Source organism: Camelina sativa, chromosome 18 (assembly GCF_030686135.1).
Source record: "Camelina sativa cultivar CO46 ecotype springtype chromosome 18, ASM3068613v1".
NCBI lineage: Eukaryota > Viridiplantae > Streptophyta > Magnoliopsida > Brassicales > Brassicaceae > Camelina > Camelina sativa.
In genome coordinates, this window is record NC_141897.1 from 2,942,110 (window position 1) to 2,969,754 (window position 27,645).

The 27,645-nt window shown below is 34.1% G+C and overlaps 3 protein-coding genes and 1 pseudogene across 4 annotated transcripts; 3 read left to right on the top strand and 1 right to left on the bottom strand.

The window, feature by feature from the left end:
* The first annotated feature begins 408 nt into the window (after positions 1-408).
* LOC104760402 (protein PHLOEM PROTEIN 2-LIKE A8) lies at positions 409-1,837 on the top strand. The gene is made up of 3 exons (XM_010483323.3): positions 409-786; positions 888-1,066; positions 1,254-1,837. Exons 1-3 carry the CDS (start codon positions 487-489, stop codon positions 1,690-1,692), a joined length of 918 nt encoding a protein of 305 aa, XP_010481625.1. The 5' UTR covers positions 409-486; the 3' UTR covers positions 1,693-1,837.
* Positions 1,838-2,301: 464 nt separating this feature from the next.
* Positions 2,302-5,077, top strand: LOC104760403 (uncharacterized; annotated as a pseudogene). The gene is made up of 7 exons (XR_015588494.1): positions 2,302-2,834; positions 2,908-3,111; positions 3,434-3,652; positions 3,766-3,921; positions 4,003-4,309; positions 4,435-4,613; positions 4,804-5,077. The product of XR_015588494.1 is annotated as an uncharacterized LOC104760403 (transcript).
* Positions 5,078-14,660: 9,583 nt separating this feature from the next.
* LOC104760404 (disease resistance protein RRS1B-like) lies at positions 14,661-17,568 on the bottom strand. The gene is made up of 4 exons (XM_010483327.2): positions 17,141-17,568; positions 16,062-17,052; positions 15,691-15,972; positions 14,661-15,605 (listed from the first exon to the last, which is right to left on the bottom strand). Exons 1-4 carry the CDS (start codon positions 17,551-17,553, stop codon positions 15,039-15,041), a joined length of 2,253 nt encoding a protein of 750 aa, XP_010481629.2. The 5' UTR covers positions 17,554-17,568; the 3' UTR covers positions 14,661-15,038.
* Positions 17,569-19,123: 1,555 nt separating this feature from the next.
* On the top strand, positions 19,124-25,390 carry LOC104763095 (disease resistance-like protein CSA1). The gene is made up of 5 exons (XM_019240021.2): positions 19,124-19,576; positions 22,036-23,155; positions 23,251-23,562; positions 23,656-24,561; positions 24,647-25,390. Exons 1-5 carry the CDS (start codon positions 19,308-19,310, stop codon positions 25,289-25,291), a joined length of 3,252 nt encoding a protein of 1,083 aa, XP_019095566.2. The 5' UTR covers positions 19,124-19,307; the 3' UTR covers positions 25,292-25,390.
* The last annotated feature ends 2,255 nt before the right edge of the window (positions 25,391-27,645 follow it).

Consider the following 27,645-nt stretch of genomic DNA (forward strand, 5'->3'; position numbering starts at 1 on the left):
GTTGAAACTATCGTCAAGGAAGTGTTGAGAATGCTACAAGCAATATCCAATGTGGAAAGCGGCTAGTCCTCTCGCTAACCTTTTTATGTGCGGAGAATTAAGCCAAGCTGGAGCTCAGTTTGGATGGTAAAGAATCACACGTGAAGAATCCCCACCATAGAAATGATCCAAAACGAATTTTTATTTATTTATTTTAGGTAAACAAAAGTAAATCGTTATCATTCTTCTAATTTTCATATTTTGTATCAGCATAAATAAATACTCTTGCCGTAAAAAGAAAATGTTTTGACTTGTGAGATAATGATTCTGGTTACTACTCTACGTAAATAAGTAAAAAATATGGAGGTCCTTCAATAGAACTTCTATTATGAAAGTAAAATAAAAATGTTTGAATATTAAGTATGACCCACCATTATCTAGTGTGAGGAATAATTTGTTTGACTTATAATATAAGGTTTCAGTACAGAACACTTGATAGATCCATCTATGGACATTCACGGCCGCCAGTTACAGTCGGCGAAACAACATCAGGTGTTCGTAAATTTCCGGGGAGATGAGTTACGGTTCGGTTTCGTCAGCCATCTCGTGGAAGCTCTCCAGAGACACCAAATCAACGTTTTCATAGACAAACTCGAGAGAATAGGGGAAGATCTCACCAATCTCTTCGTGAGAATAGAAGAGTCCACAATCGCGTTGGTCATATTCTCCAGGAGATATACGGAGTCGAGATGGTGTTTAGACGAGCTCGTGAAGATCAATCAACTCACAGATCAAGGTTTGCTCAAGGTGTGTTTGCGTAATTAAGTAGTAGATAAGATCGGATCGGGCTACAAGTTTAGGTTTTTTAGTTATGATTAACGTCGTGTCTTCGTGTTGTGTTGTTCCAGGTTATTCCCATCTTTTTCAAAGTGGAACCAGTGACTGTGAAACAACTCAGGGGAGCGTTCGGAGATCAATTTAGGGATCGAGAGTGGGAGTATCGGTGTGATAAACCAAGAACCGAGAGATGGAGAGACGCTTTAGCTTCTGTTTCTTGCAAAATTGGTCTCACTTTTGAGAAGAAAAGGTAAAATGTTTTCGCATCGATTTGGCTAACAACAGAGTTCGCATTTGATGAAGTTGGAGCTTATTTTACCAAATATCAAATCATTGATTCTTTAAATAATATTGCAGTTAGCTTCATTTGGAAATACCCACAATAGTAACTGATCTTTGATTCTTTATTTTGCTATTTGGGATTTTTTTTTTCACAGTAACGAAAGTGAATTCGTTAAGATAATTGTTAAAGAAGTCAAGAAAATGGTACAACCGCAAGAGAATTATGTGGTTGTTCCATTTCCAGGAATAAGAAGAAGAAGAGATACTTCTTCTCATGGAAGGCAATGTCAAGAAGAACAAGTGGTACTATCTAGAGAGAGTGCTGTTCTTGTTCAAGAAAATTCCAAAATTGCTAACCAGATTGCTGTGGTTTCCATGCGTTACATGGATATCGAAAGCGAGAACAGTGTTATAAGGGCCCAGCTTGGGGAGCTAAGTGAGCGGCTGCAGTCACTGAACTCTATCATCGAGGTTGTGGAAGGAGTGGTGGGAAAGGTTCCTGAGATTCCTGAATTTTTGATGAACCCTTGGCAAATAATGTCTACCTCTTCACAGCCAATCACAGCCTCTGCTGATATGTTTTATTATCCCTAATGTTCTCTCTTTCGTTATGTGTGTTTTGCATAATTAATTATCCACATCTTGTTATTGAATCCTCCCTTGATATTATGAATTTTGTTAGAAACACATCTAGCTATTTTCAATAATACTTTACAGCCATTGTACTTTTTGATCATCATATCGAGTTGTATTACATCCTAATTTTCTTTATATTTTACTACTTTAACTTCAGTGTCAGCAATACTTGACTCTGAGTTTGATGGTCCTCCAAATTCATTCTCAAGAAAAAAGTGTAGGTTATCTATCAGACCAAAGACACTTCAATGCATAATTCTCTCAAGATAATGTAGAGAAAAGTTAACTCTCCTCATGCATGCATGATGCACTATTATTTTACCATCTGCATCTCTTGAATATTCGTGCAACCAGACAGATTCAGAAATTGGCCAACTTCAAGTAGTTGCTCATAGTGGCTAAGATTTATCATCTTTAATTTCGCTAGACTCTTTAAAACATAAGACAGCTACCACATCCACTATCAATTAAATATATATATTTTTAAAAATAATAATAATTGAATTTAGCTTGGATCATTTGGTCCTGTCTCTTAATATAAAAGCGGTTAAAAAGGAAAAGAAAAGAAAACCAAAAAAAAAGAATAAATTCATCGTAGTTGACTTCATTCATTATTGGAATGTTAGCAATCAATCTAACCAAAACTCTCCAATGGCCGCTTCCGAATTACTCCCTAAGCCGTGGCAAGTGTTCATCAATTTCCGTGGAGTAGAATTACGTAACAATTTCATCAGCCATCTGGAGGAAGCTTTAGCCGTAGCCGGAATCAACTACTATATCGGGCCGAGCGAAGATCTGAGTGCCTCTTTTGCGATGATCAAGCAATCGGAAATCGCACTGCCCATCTTCTCGAGCAAGTACGCTGAATCAAACTGGTGTTTGGATGAGCTTGTGAAGATCACACAACAATTTAAGAAAGGAAAACTCAGAATCATCCCCGTCTTCTTCAATGTGACACCTGAGGAAGTGAGAGAGCAGAAGGGAGAGTTTGGCCTTAAGCTATACGGAGGAAGTAGAAGGAATCAATCCAATATAAAGGATTGGGAGAACGCTTTGCAGTCTGTTCCAAGCAAATTTGGCGTAAATCGGAAGGAATATAGGTAAGAAAAAAATTTGACTGACCTGTTTCGTGTCCAAGAGTTTCAACTGATTGTCTCCTGATTTATGTTGCAGGAATGAGAGGGACTTCGTTAACTCGATCCTTGGCTCGATCAAAGAAGTGCTTTCCTCACTACCACCACCTGTAAACAGAGGAACGAGCTACGGTGACACTGATAATTCATCCGGGCCGTCGTTTCATTTTAACCCTAGAAATGCGGATAAAATATTTGCTGAGTTCTTTGAATCTGACATCGGAGGAGGAGGCAATGCTTCTAGGTATGTTTTCTTCTCCCCCTTAGTTGTTGAGTTCTTTGCAATTGTACATGACTATTTTGGTAAATTTGTTGATTTATTGGTTTGGCTATAAGGGAGAGGCTTATGCTTTGGAATGTCATGATTTCTTGAAACTATTGTTCTATGTGGTCAAATTGACCTTGTTGGACAGAAAACAAAAATGTCATGCTTAGCTTTTTTATCTAGGTGCTTATTGGTAGTTGATGAGAGTCTGAGACATATATACCTGACTTAATATACTGTATATATAAGGGGATGGTCGTTTATTACAAGCTAACCATATATTACCTCTTTTGGTCTAAAGAACTTTCGCCAACTCTCGAATGGACGATGAAGTCAACACACCAAGAACTCAAGATAGCGCTGAGATCAGGGAGGAGGAGTTACGCTATGGATTTGTCAGTCGTCTCGTCATGGCCTTAAAAAGTAATAAAATTAGAAGCCACCTCGGAATGAAAATAGGTTGTCTTTTCATTCTCTTTTTCTGTCTGCAACAAATTGCTTATAGGAGCATAAGTTTTATGTAAGTCTTTTTTTTATTATTTTTGTTTTGCTACTTGAAAATTTAAATTTAAAATTTGTTGTTGGATAGACGTAAGTTAACAATCGCTTTGTTATCTCTCAATGTCTTACCAGTGATCGTGGCGGTACCAACCGAATTGTGAAGTACATTCCAACAAAGGGAACAGAGAATCCAAGAGACAAAGATACTGAATTTCCCACATGTAAAGTTGGAGCCAATCCCAAGACTTCTTCTTCAGATGCTACGAGGAATGATGATTTCTTTGACAGGTAACATACGGTGACACTTTGGTTTTCTGAAAACTTTATCCTTATAAAAATTAACCATATGTTGTCTCTTTTTGTGTAAAGAACTTGCAACAACTCTCCAATGAACGTTAAAGTCAAGCCACCGAACATTCAAGTTTTCATCAATTTCCGCGGAGATCAGCTGCGCAACAATTTTGTCGGCTATCTAGTGGATGCACTTCAGAGAAGAGAGATCAACGTCTTCATAGACAATCAGGAGAAAAGAGGTGAAGACCTTATCACTCTTTTCCAGAGGATCGAGGATTCTGGGATAGCCATAGTTGTTTTTTCGAGCAGGTACACGGAATCAAAATGGTGCTTGGAAGAGCTTGTGAAGATTAAAGAACGTGTGCACCAAGGCCTGCTTAAGGTATACATATACCTCTATATATCGTATATGCCAATGAAATCACTTACTATTGAAGGCGCAGACTATACATCTTTTGACACATATTACTATATAACTTTGGGAATATCTTTACTCTCTATCACAAGGTGCTTCCCATCTTCTACAAGGTGACTCCAACTAATGTGAAAAGACTTAAAGGAGAGTTTGGTGACCATTTCAGAGATAAAGAGTACATGTACGAGTCTGATGAACCTATGATAAAGCGATGGAAAGAGGCAATCTTGTTTGTTTCCCATAAGTTTGCTCTGACTTTGGATGAAAAAAGGTACTAATGTCAATTCATACTTTTAATTCTATTTTTTGTTGAGGGGCCAAATAAATCTCTAATATCTAAACAAAAGTTTGACATATTTCAACATGTATGCATGTACTTAATTAGTTCCTTTGAAAATATTTACGTATCGTTTGTGAACTTTGAAAGAACTCATCTCGACCTTTGTTTTTAACAAGTGTAGCAGCACGTTGGAGATTAATTTCGTTGAAACTATCGTCAAGGAGGTCTTGAAAATGCTACAAGCAATATCCAAAGTGCAAAGCAGCCAATCCTCTTAATTGCTAACCTTTTTTGTGTGGAGAAAGCCAACCTGAAGCTCAATTTCGATTCTTTAAATGATGTTGGGGGTAGTTTTATTTTGAAATTACACATGTCGATTCCATGGTTTTGACCGAATTTACACTTTTAGTATAGGAAATCCAAATGTTAGTATGAATATGTAGTTATGAACGCAACTCAAAGTTTTGTGTATAAGTACAATCGATAAAATAACCAAGGTAGAGAGTGTAGGCTTCAAGGAGATTGACCACTTGAGCAGTTTGAGAGCTTGAATTGTAAAAGTTTAAATCTTCAACTGTCAAGGAGATTAGTGAAGAGCTATAATACTTAGAAGAGGATCATATTGCATATTAGTGAAGTGCTTTGAAAAACAATTTAGAAAATGAGATTCTAGAAGGTGAAGTTGCAGATGCAACTTACAAGGCGATGAAATATAGTTTTTGATTCCTTTTCTGTTTTAGATTAGATTAGCAGTTTGATGTTCCTTATATAATTTGTGTCCTATTTCTTGTTTTGGGTTTTATTTGAATCTTGGTGTTGTGTCTCTGGGAATGTTTGGTGAAAGTCTTACTCTATTTCACCACCAAGAATATATATTTTTAAACAAGGAGAGACAAGCTCTTCAGTATCTTAACAAGATGATGTTAAGAATATCAATGGTGGTGCCAAGCAAGATTTCCGACAAAACTTGCTTCTTCTTTGCAAGGCAGGGCTAAACTATCTGTTTAATTCTTGATTTGATATGTTATTAACTTATTATAATGATGAATTGAGTAATCATTCATTCTGATCGCTAGAAATATTGGTTGTTAATGGTTTCTTCTTCGGCAAGTAAAAGTATCTTCTCCTCCACGGGAAGAAAACAGAGTAAGAGAAAAACAGAGCAAACCTAAACCCGACTGGACCAAAGCCAAACTATCTTCCTCTGCTTCTCATCTTCTTCATAGACAAAAATAAAGTATAGAAAATAACAACATCTGATCTGAGTTTATAGCATTAGCATTGTTTTCCTAGACATATGGAGGAACCTTGAAAGTTTGATTACCTCAAGAGTTTTCAACATCGTAACTCGAACACCATTGATTCAGATGCAGTTTCTGTTAGGCACCGTTTTTGATTCAGTCCTTCAATCTTCGTTATAGCCTCCGTACGTTTGATACTCGTGCAACCAGATAGATTCAGAAATTGAAGATTCTTTAGCTTATCAGTGTGTGGGATGCTCTTCAAACTTGTACAACCTTGAAGATCTATTTGCTCAAGGTTACAAGCTTTCGCGAGTTCGTCGACTTCAAGTAGTTGCTGAGAGTGGCTAAGATTTATCATCCTTAATTTGGCTAGAATCTGTACAACAAAACAAAGCACATACTACATATACAGTAGCTCAACTGCAAAAAGAAAGGTATGTTCCCCCGGTATCTCCCAGGATAGAAATCATAGAGGAAGCAAGAGAAGTTGAAGAAGAAGATACAAAGAGCATAATGTCACAGCTCCGATTTCAGTCAGTGACATCAAAGCTCACGAATGAATGAAACTCCAAAGAGCAGTAAGAAGAATATACTGATGAGTGTCAATGGTTCCACAAGAGAGGTAGCGGTAGAGAGGGACGTTAACAACGCAACTTGCTTTTCATTTTTACGTGTGTTTAACTTTTGGCGAGATTGAGTAGAGAAAGATGTGCAATCATTTTGGCAATAAAACATCATGAAAATAAAACACATTGCTAAAGTGCCGGATATTTTGCTCCTTCCTAGTCCAATAATTTGATCATTTTTTCCGAATAAATTATATTCATCAAAATTCATCCATAGGGTAGAGCCCTAGACAAGAGAATTCATCAAAATTTATCTAAGGAAGTTAGCTGATTTTTTATTTTCTTTTTTTCCATTTTATAATTTAATTAATATATATTGTTTGGAATCAAATTTCATAATTTTTTTTTAATTTCAACGCTAATTTTTTTGTTATTATTATTTAAATCATCATATGAGACTTGAGTTTTTGATTTCATAAATTTTCTATTCGAATACATTTTAAAATTTATTACCTTAAAAATAAGTTTTGTTTCTTTGACTTCAAAATGATATTCTTCTATTACTAAAACAATACTGAAGATTTTGGATGTAAATATAGTGAATCCAAAATGTTCAGTTTTCATAAAACCAATAAAATTAAATGTATATTTGAATGTATATTTGAATATATTTGAATGTATAGGTCAATTATAGATGTCATATGTACCGACCAACTAATCAATCAAGAATGAATAGCACAAGCCAACAGAAATCCTTTAATTTGAAGTCCACTACTGTCACACAATTTGTGGTCCAACCCCAGCTCGGAGTCCTCCAAATTGTGCAATATGGTGGTGCCACTGCACGCCTTATCCATAATTTTCTCATTTCTTGTCCTGCTTCAACTGATCACCATCATCCCCATACCTATTTTTTCTTTTAAAGCTCTTATTAATTGAATCCTTGAAAATGCTAGACTGATAGAGCGTCTTAAGATCTACAGAGAGTCTTAAGATTTCTTCGTAATTCTCACTCCATTGGAGTTACCTAGTCTATTTTCTATGAAAGCCACCTCAAACCAAAACCCAGAAATAAAGCCACCAGATCTCAAATTTCATCACACACGCAAGGGAACATTTTTCAGATCTGTCACTACAGGAAATAGGATATTGATAGTGCTCGAAAGACGCTATCTAACAATGTGATAGTGTTAATACAAATGCTATGAGATCTCCCGCAACGATAACTCTAGTACTTTAGATAGCGGTTTTCTTCCTTGCTATTATTATTATATTAATAATAGCACTTTATCTTTTGCGATTGTTATTTATTTAATAACATCCATAGCATATTTTTAACAACAGGCTATATATATGTACATATTGTAATAAGTAGATAGTTTTTATGTATTTATAGTATTTATGTATTTACACAGTATTATGTATATCTACATTACTTTTTAATTATATCTAATTTATAATTTATCAGTTTTTAGATAAATTGATATATTATAAATATCATAATTTATTAAATTATGTGAACTCACAACACAAAAGATTATATTACAAAGTAAAAATAAAAATTACAAAAATTAGACTCTTTGTTTTATCTCTATTTAGCAAAAAGATTACAAAAAAAAAAAAAAAAAAAACATCTACTCTCTCAAAGTTCCACCATTAATGGACATCGTAGAGCCATAAAGAGCAACAAAACCCACATAGGAACATTTGTAATCGAAAACCTGTATCTCAAAATTCATCACGAAGAAAAGAATCCTTGTTATGTCAAGCTATTTAATCAAAAACAACAAAATTCTCTAATCGGAGACAAACTTAGATCCAATCCAAAATGGCTATGATAATTTTTGAAAGCTCTACCCCCAAATGTTTCATGAATCCATTGTATATCCTTAACGGAAACTAATCCTTTTTAGAATCAAAATCAGAAACAATAAAATTTCAAACAATTTGACTTAACGTACCTTCTTAATCTCGCAATTTGACAAGTGAAACATTTGAGATTGAAATCGAACAATGTATTGAACTGAGAGACGAATAGGTCTTTGAATCCAAAGGAGCTAAATTAACCACCAGAGATCGTCTCGGATTTCGTTAATCCCACCAAAAAACTAAGACACCGGATCTAACCACATAAGCTTAACTGACGCAACCGAAGAAGTTGCAACCGTGAGCCACCATGATAGCTTTACGAAGCTAGCTACCTGAGTGAAATCCTAAGAGCTCTAGAGAATCGGTGAATCATATGTGACACCAAAACCAAACCCAGAATTGCAAAAGTACCCAAAATTGGACTGCGAATCGAAATCTCTAAATCAAACAATCAAATATTCCCAAAAGTATTTGTACAATTAAGCGGAATCCGATCGATAGGAAGAAAAAGAATAAATCAACTATTAAATCTGTCAATTTTCACAATGAAAAAAAAAATGTGTGTCCGCCTAGGAAAAAAAAAACTGACATGTATTAATCGTTTTAATTTGATAGGCTAGTCATTTTAATTGATGTGTTAGTCTCTCCTTCAATACAAAAGCTGATGTGTCAGATCAGGAGAGCAACATATTGTACTTTTATTGTCTTGATTGTGGAATCTTGTTTTTGGAAAAAATATTGGGGATTCGTATTTTAGATCATGAAAAATAATGCAAAGTCGAGTGTTCAAACCTCCACCGGAACTAGAGGTTGTGATAAGCAGTGTTGGCCCCGGGATATGCAACATATCCTATAGTATCAAATAGACATATCTTATATAATAAGAGAAGGTTTCTTCTAAACTTTGTTTGGGACGATGACATCTGGCGCTTTATATAGCTGACAAGTGTCCTCATATTAATTTTAATTTATAATTTGTTATACACAAATGTTTAAGATCCTGCTAATTAAATATGGCCACAATTGTCAACTTAATCCCTTGGTAATTAAAAAATTTTCCTAACAAACAAACAAATGGAATCTGAACTTGCAGCCCCTATGTTTCTCTTCCTCCCATACGGTATTTAAACTGAAACTCGAATTTAGTTTTAGTTTTGCATTCTGCTTTTGAAAACGTAACGTCTTGCCATCAAAGTAAAATAAGTAATTTGATAATTGCTTTCTTATTTATTTCTAATTAAATATTAGTAATCTGTTTTCCATAAAATTATACAATATAATTAAATATCTGATTACTTTTATTATTATTATTATAATCTCTTTCCCTCACTACTGGGAATCAACACCCCCACACACTAACTAAAATTTAAAAATGGTACAACCTTAAAAAATTGCTCTCTACTCTACTCTAGAGTCATTCTCTAATGATGACCACCGGTAAAAATAGGATTGTTTTAGGGAAGCTCCATACTTTAGAAGAAACAATCTTTTACTCAGCTTTAAAGATCTTTTTCTAGACAAAAATGTAAATCAACTACCTAATCCACACCACACCTATCTCACTTACTGTATATTAAAATTTTCCACTCTAACTAATTTTTACTTGCTTTCACGCATGCAACTCGCCTATCTAAGTTTGAAGATCTGTTGATTCGGGGAAAGCAGTGTCTCTCTTTGGGACAAAATTTGCCATTGAAACACATGCCAAACTTCTTACACTATGGGCAGACTATTTATATTTGAATGCAACATCGTCAACCCACATGTATTTTTAACTCCAACAATTCTGCTAAAGGTATTATATTTCATATACATCTGGTTAATTCTGTGTTTGTTTTTCCCCATTCTCCCACATGTAATATATATTGCTTCCAATTAAATCAAATTTTGTCTTACTTTTCACATCAGTTTTTCCTAATATTCTTACAATAATTTTCTAAAATGAACAACAATCTTATAGTCTTTAATATTTTCCCCAGTAACTATTTCAAGGCAAGTAATGTCCCGTCAATTTTAGTTGACAACATTTATTTAGACCCAAAATATTTGTACGTGATTGAACAAATAGACTTACGTCAGACAACAAGGATGGAGGCTAGGTAATATGACCAATTTTTCTTTTATTTTTACTACTATTACTTGAAACATCGTCTTGATATTTTAAGGAACATTTTGTTTTTGGTGTAAAGCAAAAGCGGTTGAAGTTGAGTATTGTGCAATGGGTGGCATTACATTTCATGCACAAACTGTAATTTGAAAATGAAAAAATCTGGTTGAACCATCACATGTCACATTTTCCTCCATCCGAAGCTGTGGGAATACTCCGGTGTGTTGTTTTCAATGAGTCTCGAGTGTTTCATAGTTCTTTTCATATGTTTTTTTATTTTATTTTGTGTACGTACTAACTATTTGAAGGTAATATTCAAACTGAAGAAACAACGTTCTGCCAGATATTAAAATAAAAAACATGTAATTTAAATTTTGTTGTTCAAAAAAAAAAGAAAATGTAATTCATATTTAATTTTAAATTTTAGTTCTGCCTTCACTCACTCAATAGGAAAAACAAAGATGAAGGTTATTTTGCCCTTATCAATGTCGAAGAAAGAACTGCCCAAAAAGTGATTATCTCTAAGACAATATTTCTTCTAGAGTTAGGAACTTCCCGAAAATGGATGATCCGAATAACGATACTATTGTTACCGGTGTTTTGTTGTTTGTTGGAGATTGAATCGAGGATAGAATAGAAAGTAAATGTTTTAGTTTTCACAATAGTCTGAAAGAGGATGTGTTTGTATGGTAATAGGTTGTTTTTAGAAAACTAAACTTTATAGAATGTTTGAGCCTTTAAGAAGGAGAAGGGATTGAAATCAAATATTAATGATCATAAATTCGCAAGTATTTCAAAATAATAAGTTTTAAAATGAGAAGTAATATAAACAAAAATGAAAATTGAGAAAAATTGTGGGTATAAGGCAATGCATAAAATGATGGTATTATTTCAAATCAAAACATAACTGATTATGTTCATAATTTATTCTGAAATTCCTAATATGAAAACTTCTAAACTTTCTTTAATTCAAAAATTCCAAAACGTTTAAAATAATTAGTGAGAAGCGAACTAAAAATTATAGATAGATCAAAACCATATCATAATCTTACGTAATTTTCCAGAAAGTAAGCTCAAAATTTTAATTTTATATAACCAATTTTTTAAAAAATTTAAACTAATTTACTTAAATAAAACCTACCTACCATCTTACTTAAATTTGATTCCGTTTGTGCCAGTGAAAATTATAGAAGATTCAAACACAGAAATTAAACCCAAGAATTCAAATCTATAAATTTAATTAAATGTTGGTAAATCATCTAGAGGGGATGTGTTAGAGACTTAATCAAATTTAAGTTCCAAGATGAAACCATCCACAGACTGATATAAGGTGGCTTTAGATTCTTGGGGTTGCATATGTTTCTAATAAAGAATGAAGGATATGTAGATGGTTTTTTTTTTTTTTTTTTTTGGTTTTATGGGCATGTAGTTAGTTAGCTCTAAACTATAGTTAATTAGGTCCAAACAAAAAAATACAGGTGTCAGAAATATAGTAAGCCAAATGTCATCTCCTTAGCAAAAGTTGAGAAAAACCTTCTCATTTTTTTTTATTAGTTAGAGAGGAAGTTTTTAATATACAATAGGTGAGATAGGTATGGTGTGGATTGTAACCACCACCCCACACACTAACTATGCTTTTAAAAATGTTACAAGCTATAAAAATTGCTCCTTACTCTACTCTTGAGTTACTTTCTTATTTATTTTCAATTAAATATTAGTAATCTGTTTTCCATAAAATTATAATTCAATTTCTGATTACTTTTATTATTATTATAATCTCTCTTCCTCAATCTACTGAGAATCAACATCCCCACCCCACAGACTAACTACGCTTTTAAAAATGTTACAACCTTAAAAAATTACTCTCTACTCTACTATAGAGTTCCTCTCTAACAATGACCACCGGTAAAAATATGATTGTTTTTGGGAAGCTTCATACTTTAGAAGAAACAATCTCTTACTCAGCTTTAAATGTCTCTTTCTAGACGAAAATGTAAATCAACTACCTAATCCACACCACACCTATCTCACCTACTGTATATTAAAAACTTCCTCTCTATCAAAATATTTATTCACTAAGTAAATAAAAGCCACTAAATGGGGTTTGATTGGGTTTTAACATTACTAGTCTAATGTTGACAGGAAATACAACAACAAAAGTAAAACAACTTCTGATGTTAGGAGAAACCAGCACGCAAAGGGAAGAAAATCACTTGTCGTTTCATCTGCAAAAGAAAGACTTATACAAGCCAAATAAAAAGAAGACAATACAAATTTCAAATTTCACCGTATATGTATTACAAATTGGTAGCATCCCAAAACAACACATTCTAATTGTAGAATAGAGAGACATTTTAATCTTTTCTACATTTCGTTATTTAATAAATTAAACAAGACTAATTAAAAATCAAGGTTTGCTTTTAGTAATGGTGTGACACCCCAGTTTGAGAGACTTGCGGAGAGGTTTAAAAGACTTGATTTGGCCACCTATGTCACCAAAGTGCACTTATTTTTTTGGTCAAGGGTCCTCAGAAAACTCCACAGTTAAGTGTGTTAATGCTGGAGTAGTCTCAGGATGGGTGACCTCCCAGAAAGTGATTGTAGGGATGGTAACAAGTCTTTAAAGCCTCTCAGATGTAGCAAACCAGCCGTCAGATATGGATGGGCTCACGGACCTAATGAGAGAACGTGAGGCCCATTAAGGAAGGTGGGCCCATAGACTGGGATTGGACGTGGAGTCCACTAATAGGTGGCGGTCGGGGTGTTACAACTAGAGTGTCGGTTGGAGTTTTTTTTTCAATAATTCAATATATGAGGTTTGATTGTAAAACAAAAGTAAAAATAAACCCGTCCAATCCTAATGTATCTATATAATAAGCATTTTTTAGTTGTACAATTTTTCCAAGTAAAATTATGTTGCTTAAAAAAATTGAGGACTGAAAGTTTTAATAGAAAATTAGAAATTAAGGAATTGTATTGTGACTTTGTGATTATGATGTTTCGTTGATGACTACGATGGGGGGTGATAATAAGAAGATAAAAATACAATATCAATAATAATGATGGTGACAATGCAATGGTGATGATGATGATGATAATAATACAATATGATGCTGATATGATGATTGTATAGTGAATCAGTGATCATTCTGATGAAGATAAGATGATGAATTCAATTGAAGCATTGCCACTCATCGTAATTCTCTGTTCCATGGATTTTATATGTCTTTACATTTCTTGAATCTCTTTCTAGATTCTTGATCTGCATACCAAAATATAATAAGTTCTATCGTTATGCTTAAAGGTAAAAGAAACTATGGTACCAGTGATCATCAACCAAAGATATCGACAACAAAAGAATCACGAAGATGCAAGTTACTCCAAGTTAACGGCTTCGAGTACCCAGTGCCGGTATAACCATAGGGGCTGACAGTGCTATCGCCCCAAACACATAGACTAAAGAATCACTATAATATAAAAGAATTCCAAGAAATATGAGCAGGGGTTGAAATTTTAAGAAATATGATTTCTGGATTAAATTAAAGCTTGGAATAATGTTATTTGGTAGACTCTGTCAGTCAAGATGATTTTGACAAACATACGTTACATATTTAGTCCTAAAATTAATATGCGGTATACTTTGGGTTAAGTCATAGAATTAACAATCAAAATACAATATATAATTTTAAACACTAAACAAACCAAATAAAAAACAAAAAATGACTTTTTTTATCACACAACTTACCTTGCAGTATGACGAGGATAAAAATCTAAATCTACTAGAATAGATCTTACAAAATAATTGTTATTTTCATAAGTCATATTCAGCATATGATTTCATGACAAAGTATTTCATCCAAAAAAGCTTTTAAAATAAATAAAAAAATCACATATACAATGTTTTGAATAAAAACTACAAAATAAACAAAAGAAATTTCAACCCGTGCTCTAGCATGGGTCATATTCTAGTTGCCCAACTATAATTCTTTTTCTTTTTTTACATCATTCCATTTGTAATTTAATTAAAAAATTCTTTCAAATATTTTATTTATTCTTATGCAGTTTCTTCAAATAAAAGTATGACAGCACAAACAAGAAGTATAGAAGGATTCCAATCACCTTGTTTAGTAAAGAGATTTGAAATCTTAAAATCCAGTCTAATAAATATGATGCACAAACAACTAACACATGATTAGAAAAACAAAAACTCAAACAAAACATATGATTTTGAATCTTAACAACATAAAGATCATTTGAACAAAAGCTGAAATTTACATTTTTATTGAATAACGACACAGAAACAAAACATATTTTTTTAGTCATGCCATACTTGAACCATTCAGATTACATTTTTATGGAATAACGACACAAAAACAACAATTTATATCCATGCAAGACAAGAACCATTCAAAAGACTTTAGATATATATATTAATATATAGATATATATATCTATATATATATAGTAAATCTGGTCTGTTAAAATGCAGAACACAATATATATTATTATATTTACTGATAGCATAAACAGGTCAACCTCTTACGGTCTTACCACTTTTGGATTTCATATGAGTGCTTGACAAGAAACAGTGAAAAGGCTTGAAATATTTACTGATTGCAGATGAGAGGAGTCAAGACCTATCCTCCTTGAGCTTTGTGAACATCAAATTTTCCGAAGGACGGATCTTGAAGACATCATATTCTAAATTTAGATTTGTCAACCCCCGCTGAAGACTACGGCTCATCTCGCGTGCTGTTTGACACATCCTTCTTTTAAATGTAGATGAGAATTCCACCACCTCTGGATTGGTTACCCTTTCTTGTTTACTTAGGAATCTTCTGAGTTTCAAGAAGTCTAAGATAGGCTCAGAAATTTCTAAAAGGGGTTTTCGCTGCTTGTCTAAGATTTCGTGTAAGCTCCCAACGATGAGTGTGCCTTGAGAGAAGATGGACTTATTGGATGATCCCTCAAATTTTAATTCGACAGTAGATGGAAGCTCAGGGACACTTTTGATCTGTGTGCAACCAGAGAGATCAACAACCCGAAGTTTTTGTAATTGATGAATGACTGGGAAACTTTGCAAGTTGTTGCAGCCGCAAAGATCAATTCGCTCAAGGTTTAGAGCTTCTGAAAGTTCATCAACTTCAAGCAGTTTCTGAGAATAGCGAAGGTTGATCCTCTTCAGCATCTTGAGGTTCTGAAACAAAGAGATATACAATTAAAGTAATTCTCTATGGAATATATAACAGAAAATGTTTTACCTTTCATTTGAGTCTACTTACTTTGGTTCCTCTCCAGAGTGTTTGGAGTTGACTGTAAGGCATATTGAGTTCAACAAGGTTGCTTGGATTAAAATCTTGTGGTAAAGATTGCAAAGGGTAATATTCCCAATGGAGAATTTTAAGTCCATAAGGCAGAGACTCGAGGGCCCTTCGATTCTTTTCAGGATCAGAATAGTAAACCTTAAGGAATCTAAGATTATACATAGATCCGAGTGAAGAAAGATTGATATCTGGTTCTAAGTTAGATGCATCCAGAGATATGGCTTCGATATCATCAGTGCCCTGAAGAAACACAAGAGAATAGTATATGGATGATGAAGAAGCTAACATAAAGATTTTTTGGATGGGAGATGGTAGAATAGAATACTCACCAATAAACATTTAAAATTTGTTTTGGTGTCTTCATTGATTTTGAGTTTATGACACCTCCCAATTTCCCGGACAACTGCTTGTATCATGCCATGCATTTCCAATCTGTTTTTTGAAATAGTTACGAGAGAGTTCTCCACTAGCCGGTTGATTCCAATATCTGGAAAAAAACCAAGGTCTTGTAGTAGTCTTGACACATAGTCAACATCTTTACCTATGAAAAAGAAAGCAATATACACAAGTATGTTCTTTTCGTTGTCACTAAGTGCATAATAGCTACTCTTGACTAGTTCCACAATCTGTTCTGAAGGAGCTTCCTTGAGCTTGAGGAACAAAGTCTCCTTTCGTTCGTTTGATGACATCTCTTCACCATATAATTTTAGAGCTAAAGGATTTCCATTAGCGTATTCGATCACCTTCATAGAAAGCTCCGTAAGAAGATTCTTCTCTCTCACATTTTTTCCAAAGGCATCCGAGGACAATAGTTTATGAGCCTCATGCTTGCTTAATCCTTCAACTTTGTAAATTCGATTGAGTCCACAAAGAGAAAGTACTTGCTTATCTCTGGAGGTGATGATGATCAGGCTTTCGGGACTAAACAAGAAAACCCCACCTAGAAAAGACTCTGCATCTAGATGATTTTTCACATCATCAAGAACAACAAGAACTTTTTGTTGAAGTTTTTGATTTGGAAGGTTCTTGAAATGTTCCTGCAGCAAACCGTAAAGTCCCTTCTTATGAAAGGTTTCGTGAAAATTTTGTAGGAAGCAAGTAACTTTATAGTCACCAGACATTTGGTCAAAGACTGCTTTAGCAAGCTTAGTCTTGCCTATGCCTGGCATACCCCAAATGCCTATGCTTCTGACACCCGATTGTTGCTTGTATATCAAGTTTTCTACATCCGGCAGCATCCTTGAGTAGATTCCAATTCTTTCGTTTGGAAAAATCTTCTCGTACAAATCTTTAGCGACATTTTCTATAGATTCGTAGTCACTACAAATCAATACCCGTACAGCCCTTAGCACTTCTATGTTATATGCCGTATTAAGGAAAAATAAAGTAGAAAGTGATACTTGCTAACCTTTGACGATGGCTTGTTTTGTGACCAGGTAAGCTTGTTATTTCCGCAAGAGCATTGCGCCATTGGCTTACTTGATCAGAAGTGCCGTGCTCCAAAAACGCCTTGCTGACATTTCCCACCCGTTCTTGCACATTTGATCTACTCACTCCATAAAAGATAGCAGTCACGATATGGCCTTCCTCGCGTCTCCGTTGGAGAGTCTTTACGAATTCATCCAAAGATTCCTTGGAGGATACGTAGTTCTCAGAGAAAATCAATACAGAAGCAATGGACATGTAGGATTGATCTTGGTTATCTGTGAGCACAGAGAGGCCTTTACGCCCAAATGCAGCTGATAGATGGGGGACGAACGAGCACCGTAGTGTCTCATCCGAGCTATCGAAGTTGACTTTAACCATGTTGCGAGCTTCCATGACTTGAAAAAATCTTAAGTTTGGTAGTTTCAAGCTAATTAATGCTTTGTTTGTGGGTACAAAGGATGGTGGAAAAGAAACACTCTTTAACATGGAGTTCAACATGGTGATGTTAATAATTTCTCTGTAAAAGAAAAATATTTCCCATTGTGGACTTGGTTATTTCGTAGTAAGGCGTTTTTCGTTAAAAGTATTTTGAATAATATATGAATTTTTTAAACAGAAAAGATTAAGATATGAATTGGTGGGTTCTAGTTTAACGGGTAAGATTTATCTGTTTGAACAAGTCCTGCGGAAACATCACAAGAAATACGATGAATAATGCCTGTGTTGCAAGTTGTGTTAGTTCCTGCCTCTTTCTTTGTAATTTCAAATGCAACGAACATATAAAGAAAACATTAGAAAGGGAATAAGAATGACGAATATACGAATTGACATTCCAATAAATTAATCAAAGAAAAAAAAACATAAACTAGCTAGTACTACGTACGTTTACTTCTGGATTACGCAGCTTGGGTATATTTATCAATGAATAAGAGGTATCGTTGGCTAAGTCCTCCTAACCATGGCTGGAAGTTGCCTTGAAATTATAGTTATCATCAAGTAGTAGATAAACATTTTTAAGGCGACTTAAATATGACAGGAAGTACAAGTGGCAGAGTGGTTTTGTGCAACAATTGAACCAATCGAGATTTAGTCCTGTTTTTTAAACATAGACAAATACCAATTGTATTAGGCTAAAAGTAATTAAAAAAAAAAAGACTAGTAGACATGGACAATACCAATTGTATTAGCTACGGATGTTAATTAGGATCGAAAAGTCTTTTACCTATTGTACAAATAACACTAGCTAGATAGGTTTGAACTTCTATTTTGATGGTTCAATATAAATGTAACCGGTGAAGCACATAGGACGATAGCATTGTTATATATTACCACACGTACGTGAAATAACTTTGTTAGAAATGGAATATAATGGAACTTCAGAATCTATATATGCGAATTTAAGTCATCAGATCCGTAACCTCGACCACCCTACCGCCACACGAGGTTACATTTGTTTATAACACTTGATAAATCCGCTGCATATGATGGCCCGTCCCCGCTAATATCTTGCAAAGAACTTTAGCCTGCTTCACAAGTCACAACGCTCTTGTCTTGCCCATTACATTGGTGTCCAGTGCGACTAAAAGAAACCCAAATTGGATATAAAAATGGTTTGTAGAAAAGAAAAATCCCATTTGCCACTGTGTTTGTTTAAGTATAAAATCATTAAAACATTAAAACTCGGAGTCTTCTTCCAAAATTAACGAAAACACATGTTGGCTTAAAGAATCTTCAAGAATTAGGTCGTGGAATGAACTTACTTTAATTTACCTTGGAATGAGGAGGGCACGAACATGTAACATGTTTTTTTTTTTTTTTTTTTTTTGAAAATAATGTAACATGTTGATTTGTCATGTTGTCCCCTACTACTTAACACGAAACTATCATGACAAAAATCATTATCGTACCCATTCATTGTCACCAAACTATATCCAACCAAAAAACCCTAAACAATGACGTCTGCTACCATTCAAAATCTGCCGGACCATCAAGTGTTTCTTAATTTCCGAGGATTTGACGTGCGCTACTGCTTCATCAGTCATCTGGAGAAGGCGTTGAGAGACGCTAAGATCACTGTGTTCGTGGACGAGGATGCGGCCAGAGGAGAAGATCTAACCGTTCTTTTTCAACAGATCGAGAAATCAAACATGGCATTAGTCGTGTTCTCGAGAACGTACATGGAATCAGAATGGTGTTTAGACGAGCTAGTGAAGATCAAAGAACGTGTTGATAAAGGCAAACTTGTGGCCATTCCCATATTCTATAAGGTCGACGCAGATGAGTTAAAAGAGTTTCTTGATAAAGCATGTGAGACTCATGGCAAAGTGTATGCGACTCACATCTTGGAGAAATGGAAGGCGGCACTTGAGTGTATTAAGTCAAAGATGGGCTTGACTCTGGAGAATGGGAAAAAGAGGTAATGGTTCAATTTTCAATTTTGTTTCCCTTCGCATTAATTGTTTTAGTGAGCTATTTTCTTCGGCGGGGGATCTTTGTATATACTGAAAAAAATGGTGACGTAAATATACTATTTCGTGGAATTAGAAGTCTAGAAGGTGATAGAAATCTTTGAAATCAAACATATAGACTTTAAAACTATATATTTAGAAATTTCTACAAGTTAACAAGATCTTTTCCCATATTCAACTTAGGATTATGTAAATATGTTTTGTTTTGCAATTGATGTTAGGATAATCAATATATTTTTAGTAATAATTTTGACCCGCCATTTCCACTTTTGCGAACAAAAGATCCAAAGTCAGTACTAATAACTCTTTTTAATTTATACAATATACTAAATAAGGTCTGGGTTATAACGCGGGTAAAAATTAAAAAAAAAATTATAAATAATTAAATAGTAATAAAAATGTTTTTATATTTTATCTTGTAACATTTTAATATTGAATATGAACCTCTCATATTTCATTTTAACACTCTCTCAGTTACATTATATAAGAGTTTTAACCTTTCTTTGCTCTATTTTATAATATTTTCTCAAATTTCTACATATAATTTTTATTAATATAACAATATATTACTATTTGAGCTATGCAACATATTTTCCTATTGGTTGAAGTTTTATAAATGACATAATATTTATAAATATCTATGCCATAATAAACCATATTTTAAGTTTAATTACCCATTTCATCTTAATGAATATAACTAAATATTTTATATCAAACACAATTAATACATCATAGCAAATCTATATCTTAGTAAGAATTGAAAATACAAATAAAAATTAACAAATATAATTCTCAACTGAATCAAACATTATTTAAGATACATTTGTTATGTTGTTATCTCATAAGTACTAATTTTACCTCATGACTTAATCAATTTTAAATGAGTGAAAATTATAAAATAAAAACATATATAAAGATATAGAGACATTTTCATCAAATAACTGAAAATAAATTATAATTTATTTTGAATTATCTTATGTTTTGACATATGCATTACAAAAATACATGTATTGAAATTATAAACTCATTCACAAGAAAAAATTACTAATATTCTTAAATGATTTTTTCATAAATGATACATATTAATATTTGAAATTTTTTTAATCTACAATAAATTTCATCGCTAGACATTCAGTTTAGTAATCACATTTAACTATCTATTTCATTGTAAAACCATAATTCACTTCTTCATGGATTAAAGTTAAAATTTTAATAATAAAAATAATATGAGTATCATATGAGATAATATGTATATTGGTTAGTATTTTAAATTTAACAATAAATATAATCAGTAAAAAAGTCAATTAACATCCACAAATTTTTTGGCAATCCACAAATATCCTAAATATTATTTTTCTATATGTCATAATTTCATAATTAATATTTTTGTCAGTTTTCAACAATTAACCAAAAATTCATTCCTACAAACTCATTTTTTCTATTTTTTTAAGTTTATCATATTACTACATGCATTAAAATATTTAAAATAAAACATGTACAACTATATTTATACACATCATGTATTAATATTTTATTTTATAAAGTTCATTATTCTTTCAAGGTTTTGTATACTTACTTACAATAAAAAATTATATTACAACGATAAATATAATTTATATCCGACTAAAATTATTTTATTCTTTTAAACTTTGTTATTCATTTAAGCTTTGTTATTTATTATTTATTGATTAATATATATGCTCAATAAATTAAGTTTTTATTTCCACATGTCAAATTTTATCGAGAACACACATATAATATAATTAGCATACAATGAAAAATATATTAATTTTGTTAGTTTTCCTTTTCGATTGAGAAAGATAATTTTTTAAAAATATAAACATGTAAAATTCTATAAATATAATTAGATATCCTACAAAGTTTATACAAAAAAAATTTTTGTTGACATGTGTCAACATCTAATCAATATATTTGACACATGTCACGATCTTGTTAATGAATGTAACTTTGCATTATATAATAATATATATATATATATATATATATATTTTTTCTAAAGTCGGAAACCAAACCAAAATGCAGATGAAATATGAATACAAAATTATTTTTAATCGGTATGCTATTAATTAAAAAAATTAGATTTGAAATATTTTAGTATATGGTCGAATGTTTTTATTTGTTTTTTAACTATTTGGTTTTTATTTTCCGTTATGTAATGGGATTTAATTAGTAATAATTACTAATTAGTTCTGGTATGGTTCGGTTCCGTGATGTTTTGGTTTAACCAATTTGATTCATTCTCCTGGTCTCCCTGAAACCCCTAAACCCCCAATTCCTTACTCACGGTAATTCGATGAGAATTCATCATCTAGTGGTTCATGATTGAATCATTTGATTTCGATTCAGTATCATACTCACATTCGACTTGATTCTCTAATCATGGCAGCAAGGAGGCCGGTTTTATCGAGATAATCGTCGACCATGTTATGCAAAGCCTCAAGAACGTTCCACCTTTGGAAGGAGAAAAGCCTGAAATGGCTTCTCCCTTTGGCATCGAGCATCGGATCAAGCAAGTCGAGGAAAAGCTGGATTTTGATCGCTGCGACAAAACTCGATATGTCGGAATCGTTGGGATGCATGGTATCGGAAAGACCACTCTCGCGACGGAGCTTTTCAACAGGTATGAACACAAGTTCTGTCGTTGCGTGAATTTTCTGAACGTCCGTGAGAAGTTAAAGACGTATGGCGCTGATCGTGCTAGGAAGAAGTTCCTTGAAGATTTACTACAGGTCACAAACATAAGTGATGATGAGGCTACACATGGTTGTTTAGAGAGTAAGCTGCTCTCGAGTAAAGTCTTTGTTGTTCTTGATGATGTGAGTAGCGCAAGTCAGATAGAAGTTCTTCTTGGTAACCGAAACTGGATCAAGGAAGGAAGCAGGATTGTTATTACAACCCGTGACAGGGTATTCATCACTGAGTTAGATACAAACCCGTACGTGGTTCCACGATTGAATCTTGAAGATGGGTTGAGGTACTTCAGCTTTTATGCCTTTGAAGATCACATCTGCAAGCCCGAGATGGGAAATTATATGCAAATGTCTATAGAGTTTGTGGATTACGCTAGAGGCAATCCATTGGCTCTCAGAGAATTGGGTAAGGATCTTCGTGGGAAAAGTGAGACTCAATGGAAATCGTTGCTTCATACACCGGCGAAATGCCCCCACAATATTATTCAAAATCTGTTAAAGATCAGTTATAGTGAACTTACTCAGCAGGAGAAAGATGTGTTCCTTGACATAGCGTGTTTCTTCAGATCAGAGGATGAGTATTATGCGAGAAGCTTACTGGGTTCTGGCCATAGTGAGTCCGTTCAAGCTGCGAGGGAGATAACTGATCTTTCCCACAAGTTCTTTATTAGTATCTCTGGCGGATGCGTAGAGATGCATGATTTACTACATACATTCGCCATGGAACTTTGTTCATCAACATCTTGTGGAGTTAACCAGGAGAAACGTAGGCTGTGTAATAGTAACTACATTGTCGCCGCGCTGCATGGCAAAATGGTGAGGCTTATTTTATAGCTAAAGCTTTCAATTTTCTTGTGGTACCAGTGTTATAAGCTACTCTTTTGTTTTTTTTCTCCATATTTCTTTTTCAGGAAACCAATAATGTTAGAGGCATTTCTCTAGACATGTCTAAAGTAACGCACATGCCTTTAAATAAGTTGGTCTTTACCAACATGTGCAATCTCCGCTACCTTAAACTCTACAGTTCTACCTGTCCACGGGAGTGTAAAAGCGACTGCAAATTAAACTTCCCTGATGGACTTTCATTTCCGTTGGAAGGGGTCAGATACATTGACTGGCTGAAATTCCCTTTGAAGGAACTTCCTCCAGACTTCAACCCGATGAATCTTGTTGATCTCAGGCTGCCTTACAGCAACATTGAACAAGTCTGGAAAGTTTCCAAGGTTAGTATAGATATGTCTGGTTCCTTTTTCTTGTTATAAGTATCACTATGTAGATTACTGACCAGTGGTGCGAATTCTATGTGGTTTTAATAGGAGACACCAAAACTGAAGTGGGTCGATCTTAACAACTCGAGAATGTTGCAGAAATTTTCAGGGTTTTCAAAGGCCCCAAATCTTTTGAGATTGAATCTTGAAGGTTGCACAAGTCTAGATTGTTTGTCTGAAGAGATGAAAACAATGGAACGTCTTGTTTTCTTGAACCTAAGAGGATGCACAAGTCTTCGGTGTCTACCGAAGATTAATCTGAGTTCATTGACGACTCTTATCCTCAGTGGCTGTTTGAAGCTTCGTGAATTTCAGCTAATTTCAGAAAATATAGAATATCTGTATTTAGATGGAACTGCAATAAAGGATCTCCCGACTGACATTGTGAAGCTTCAAAGACTTATCTTATTGAATCTGAAAGAGTGCAGAAGGCTGGAGAATATTCCACAGTGTATTGGAAAACTTAAAGCTCTTCGAGAACTGATTCTCTCTGGCTGTTCAAATCTCAAGAGTTTTCCAAATCTTGGAGACACCATGGAAAATTTTCGTGTTTTACTACTTGATGGGACTTCAATAGATGAGATGCCAAAGATAATGAGTGGCAGTAACAGTCTATCGTTTCTGCGGCGTCTATCTTTCAGAAAAAATGATCTGATCAGCAAATTAGGATCTGACATCAGTCAACTGTATCATCTCAAATGGCTGGACTTGAAGTATTGCAAGAATCTCAGATCTCTTTCAACACTTCCACCAAATCTTCAGTGCTTAGATGCACACGGTTGTATTTCCCTGCAAATAGTCACGAGTCCTCTAGCCTTTCTTATGCCAACGGAAGATATTCACTCCATGTTCATATTCACTAACTGTTGCAAACTCAATGAAGCCGCAAAGAATGATATTGCATCCCATATTCTGAGAAAGTGCCGATTAATCTCAGATGATCACCACAATGAGGTGTGTTACTATTTCATGTTAATTAGTTTCAACTCCATAATCATCTGTCAAGATCTTAAGTTTCTGATTTGTCTTTTCCTTACAGAGTTTTGTCTTTCGAGCTTTGATTGGGACTTGCTATCCTGGATATGAAGTACCTCCATGGTTCAGTCATCAAGCCTTTAGTTCAGTGTTAGAACCAAAGCTACCTCCACATTGGTGCGACAATAAGTTTGTTGGGCTAGCTCTGTGTGCCATTGTCTCGTTTTGTGACTACAAAGATCAAAAGAACCGTCTTCTGGTTAAATGCACCTGTGAGTTTGAAAACTTAGATGCATCATACAGCCGGTTTAGTGTTCCTGTTGGTGGTTGGTTCGAACCAGGGAATGAGCCGCGTACGATCGAGTCAGACCATGTCTTTATCGGCTACATAAGTTGGTTGAACATCAAGAAGCTACAAGAAGAAGAGAACAAGAAAGGATGTGTTCCTAGTAAAGCTAAGCTTAGATTCGTTGTGACAGATGGAACTGGTGAAGAGATTACACAATGTGAAGTGGTGAAATGTGGGTTTGGTTTGGTGTATGAACCTGATGATGAAGTTAGTAATGTTGTTTCTTTGGCGGCGGCGGGAATGAGTATAAATGGTGAACAAACCACTTTCACATCTGATAAAGGTGAATGTCCAGTTGAAAGTCCAACAACAGCTAATTCTACAAAAGGGAATGACATGTTTGTTCAGGGTAATGTATGATCTTTAGAGCTCACATGATGGTGTAAAAGCTTGTAGAAACATAAATTCGTTTGAGATAATATTCGGGTAATTTAACTGCAGCACTCGTATTATGTTTCTCTAAATCTATCCCCCATATTATACATTTTCTCTATTTTTGTTTCTAAAACAGAGGAAGTATATAATAGAGATGATTTTTATTCTAATATATTTTCCTTCTAAAAAAATTATTTTTATTTATAAAATTACAAATATTTGTTTTAAAAACAATCTCGCGTCTCTATCAAATCCTTAAGAGTCTCGATCGTTGCATTGTGCAGTTGGTATGTCTATATTTTACCTCATTTCAGTTCAGCATGTATTTTTCATCTATTTAGTTCAGTTCATTCATAATTTCACTCCATTTTTAGTCCATTTTCTATGTTTTGCATACTTAGGTTCATAGGTGGTTTAGCATCATCATTTGTGAAGTGTTATGACTCAGATTCAGCATCAAGAAATGCTTAAGTGTGGAGAATACTCTTGGTGTATGAGAGGGTTCGATTCCAGCTCTAACTCACACATGTGAGGATCACGTGTGAGTGTCACGGATGGAGGTTATTGCAAACAGCTGAGGGTAGATCCGTCTTTTTTGTTACTCTATCGTTTATCTTCTTCTTAGCTCGATCAGAAGTTTTTTAGATCAGATTAAGGAGAGATTAGAGAGAGAGTAATCGGTTACAGAAGAGAGAGAAGTGAGAGCTTTGTAATCGGAATTGATCATTGTTCTAGTGGATTACCGGAGAAGTTCTCTCCGGCGAGACGTAGCGTTTCCACCTTGCAAACGTGAACTCGTTAAATCGCGTGTCGTCTCTTCTCTTGTTCGTTTAAGTTTTCGCAAGTCTAATCTTCCCATTCAGTTTCGATTCGTGTTCATATTGGTCAAGTTTGATCGGGTTTTACAACAATTTGCATGCATATATGCATTTGGAATGTTATTAGATGTTTTGGAGGTCTCAAATGGTAAGGAAGGATATGGATTTATTTATGGAACTAAAAAGGGATCTTTACGAAGATGTTATACATTTTAGGTAATATTACCAGAATCTACAAAAAAAAAAATTATTACTAGAATATTTCGGGTACTTTCAAAGTACTCAGCGTGCCCTTGTTTTATGTTACTGGAAAAAAACATTATTACAAAAATGTTATTGCCATGTCAGTCGTCACGTCAAAAATCGCTGACGTCTATTAAATAACTCAACCTAACGCGTTATAGAGGTAATGACGGCTGAGTTATAGGTATGTTGCGGCTGATTTATGGAAAAAACATTTAAGTAAGATCAGACGGCTGACTTAGAGCATAACTCAGCCACACGTTACGGCTGAGTTATTAAAATCTGGTTGAGTTATGCTCTAACTCAGCCGTCCTTACGACTGAGTTATCACCCGATGGTTGAGTTGTCAAAATTTTGGCTGAGTTAGTGCATAACTCAGCCATAACGTGTGGCTGAGTTTTTCATCTGATGGTTGAGTTGTCAAAATTTTGGCTGAGTTATAAATACGACACGACTGAATTAACTTTTCACTGCTTGACTGAGTTATGAAAAACAATTGACTTATGAGATGTAGTTACGACTGAGTTATGGTTAAATACTATAACTCAGCCATGATAGGCTAACTTATCTTACAACTCGGCCATTTCACGGCTGACTTAGTAGCAAAAGATTAATTACTAGAATGTTATTCAGTTACGGCTGATTTATTAAACGATACGGCTGAGTTATAGTTAAAAACTATAACTCAGTCATGATAGGCTGACTTATCTTACAACTCGGCTATTTCACGGCTGACTTAGTAGCAAAATATTAATTACTAGAATGTAATTCAGTTACGGCTGACTTATTAAACGATACGGCTGAGTTACATATTTTTAGTTGACGAAGCATTTGAATTTGGCAGCCATTTTTATGTTTTTTAATTATTGTAATGTTATTCATGTTGTGACTGAGTTATAATTTGTTTGATGGCTGAGTTATTATTTCTTTAATGGCTAACTTGCTACATCGGACGCATCATCCATGTCAGCATTCCATGTCATCATCTTTCTTCTCTGGAAATACGAAACGTCGTTCTTCCATTCTTACACTGGTTATTAAGTGAACTATTTACCTTATATATAACCTTGTTCTTGTACTTCTTCTTCACTTTCTTCTTCACCTTGTTCTTATACTTCTTCTTCACTTTCATCTTCACCTAGTTCTTTCTACTTCTTCTTCACCTTGTTCTTCATTTTCTTTCATGGATCCAATTCTGGTACTAGTTGTTTCCGATAATTGGGTAAAGAAAAAGAGATATGTATTTAACACCAACGATAGGGGGTGTATAGTTGTGCA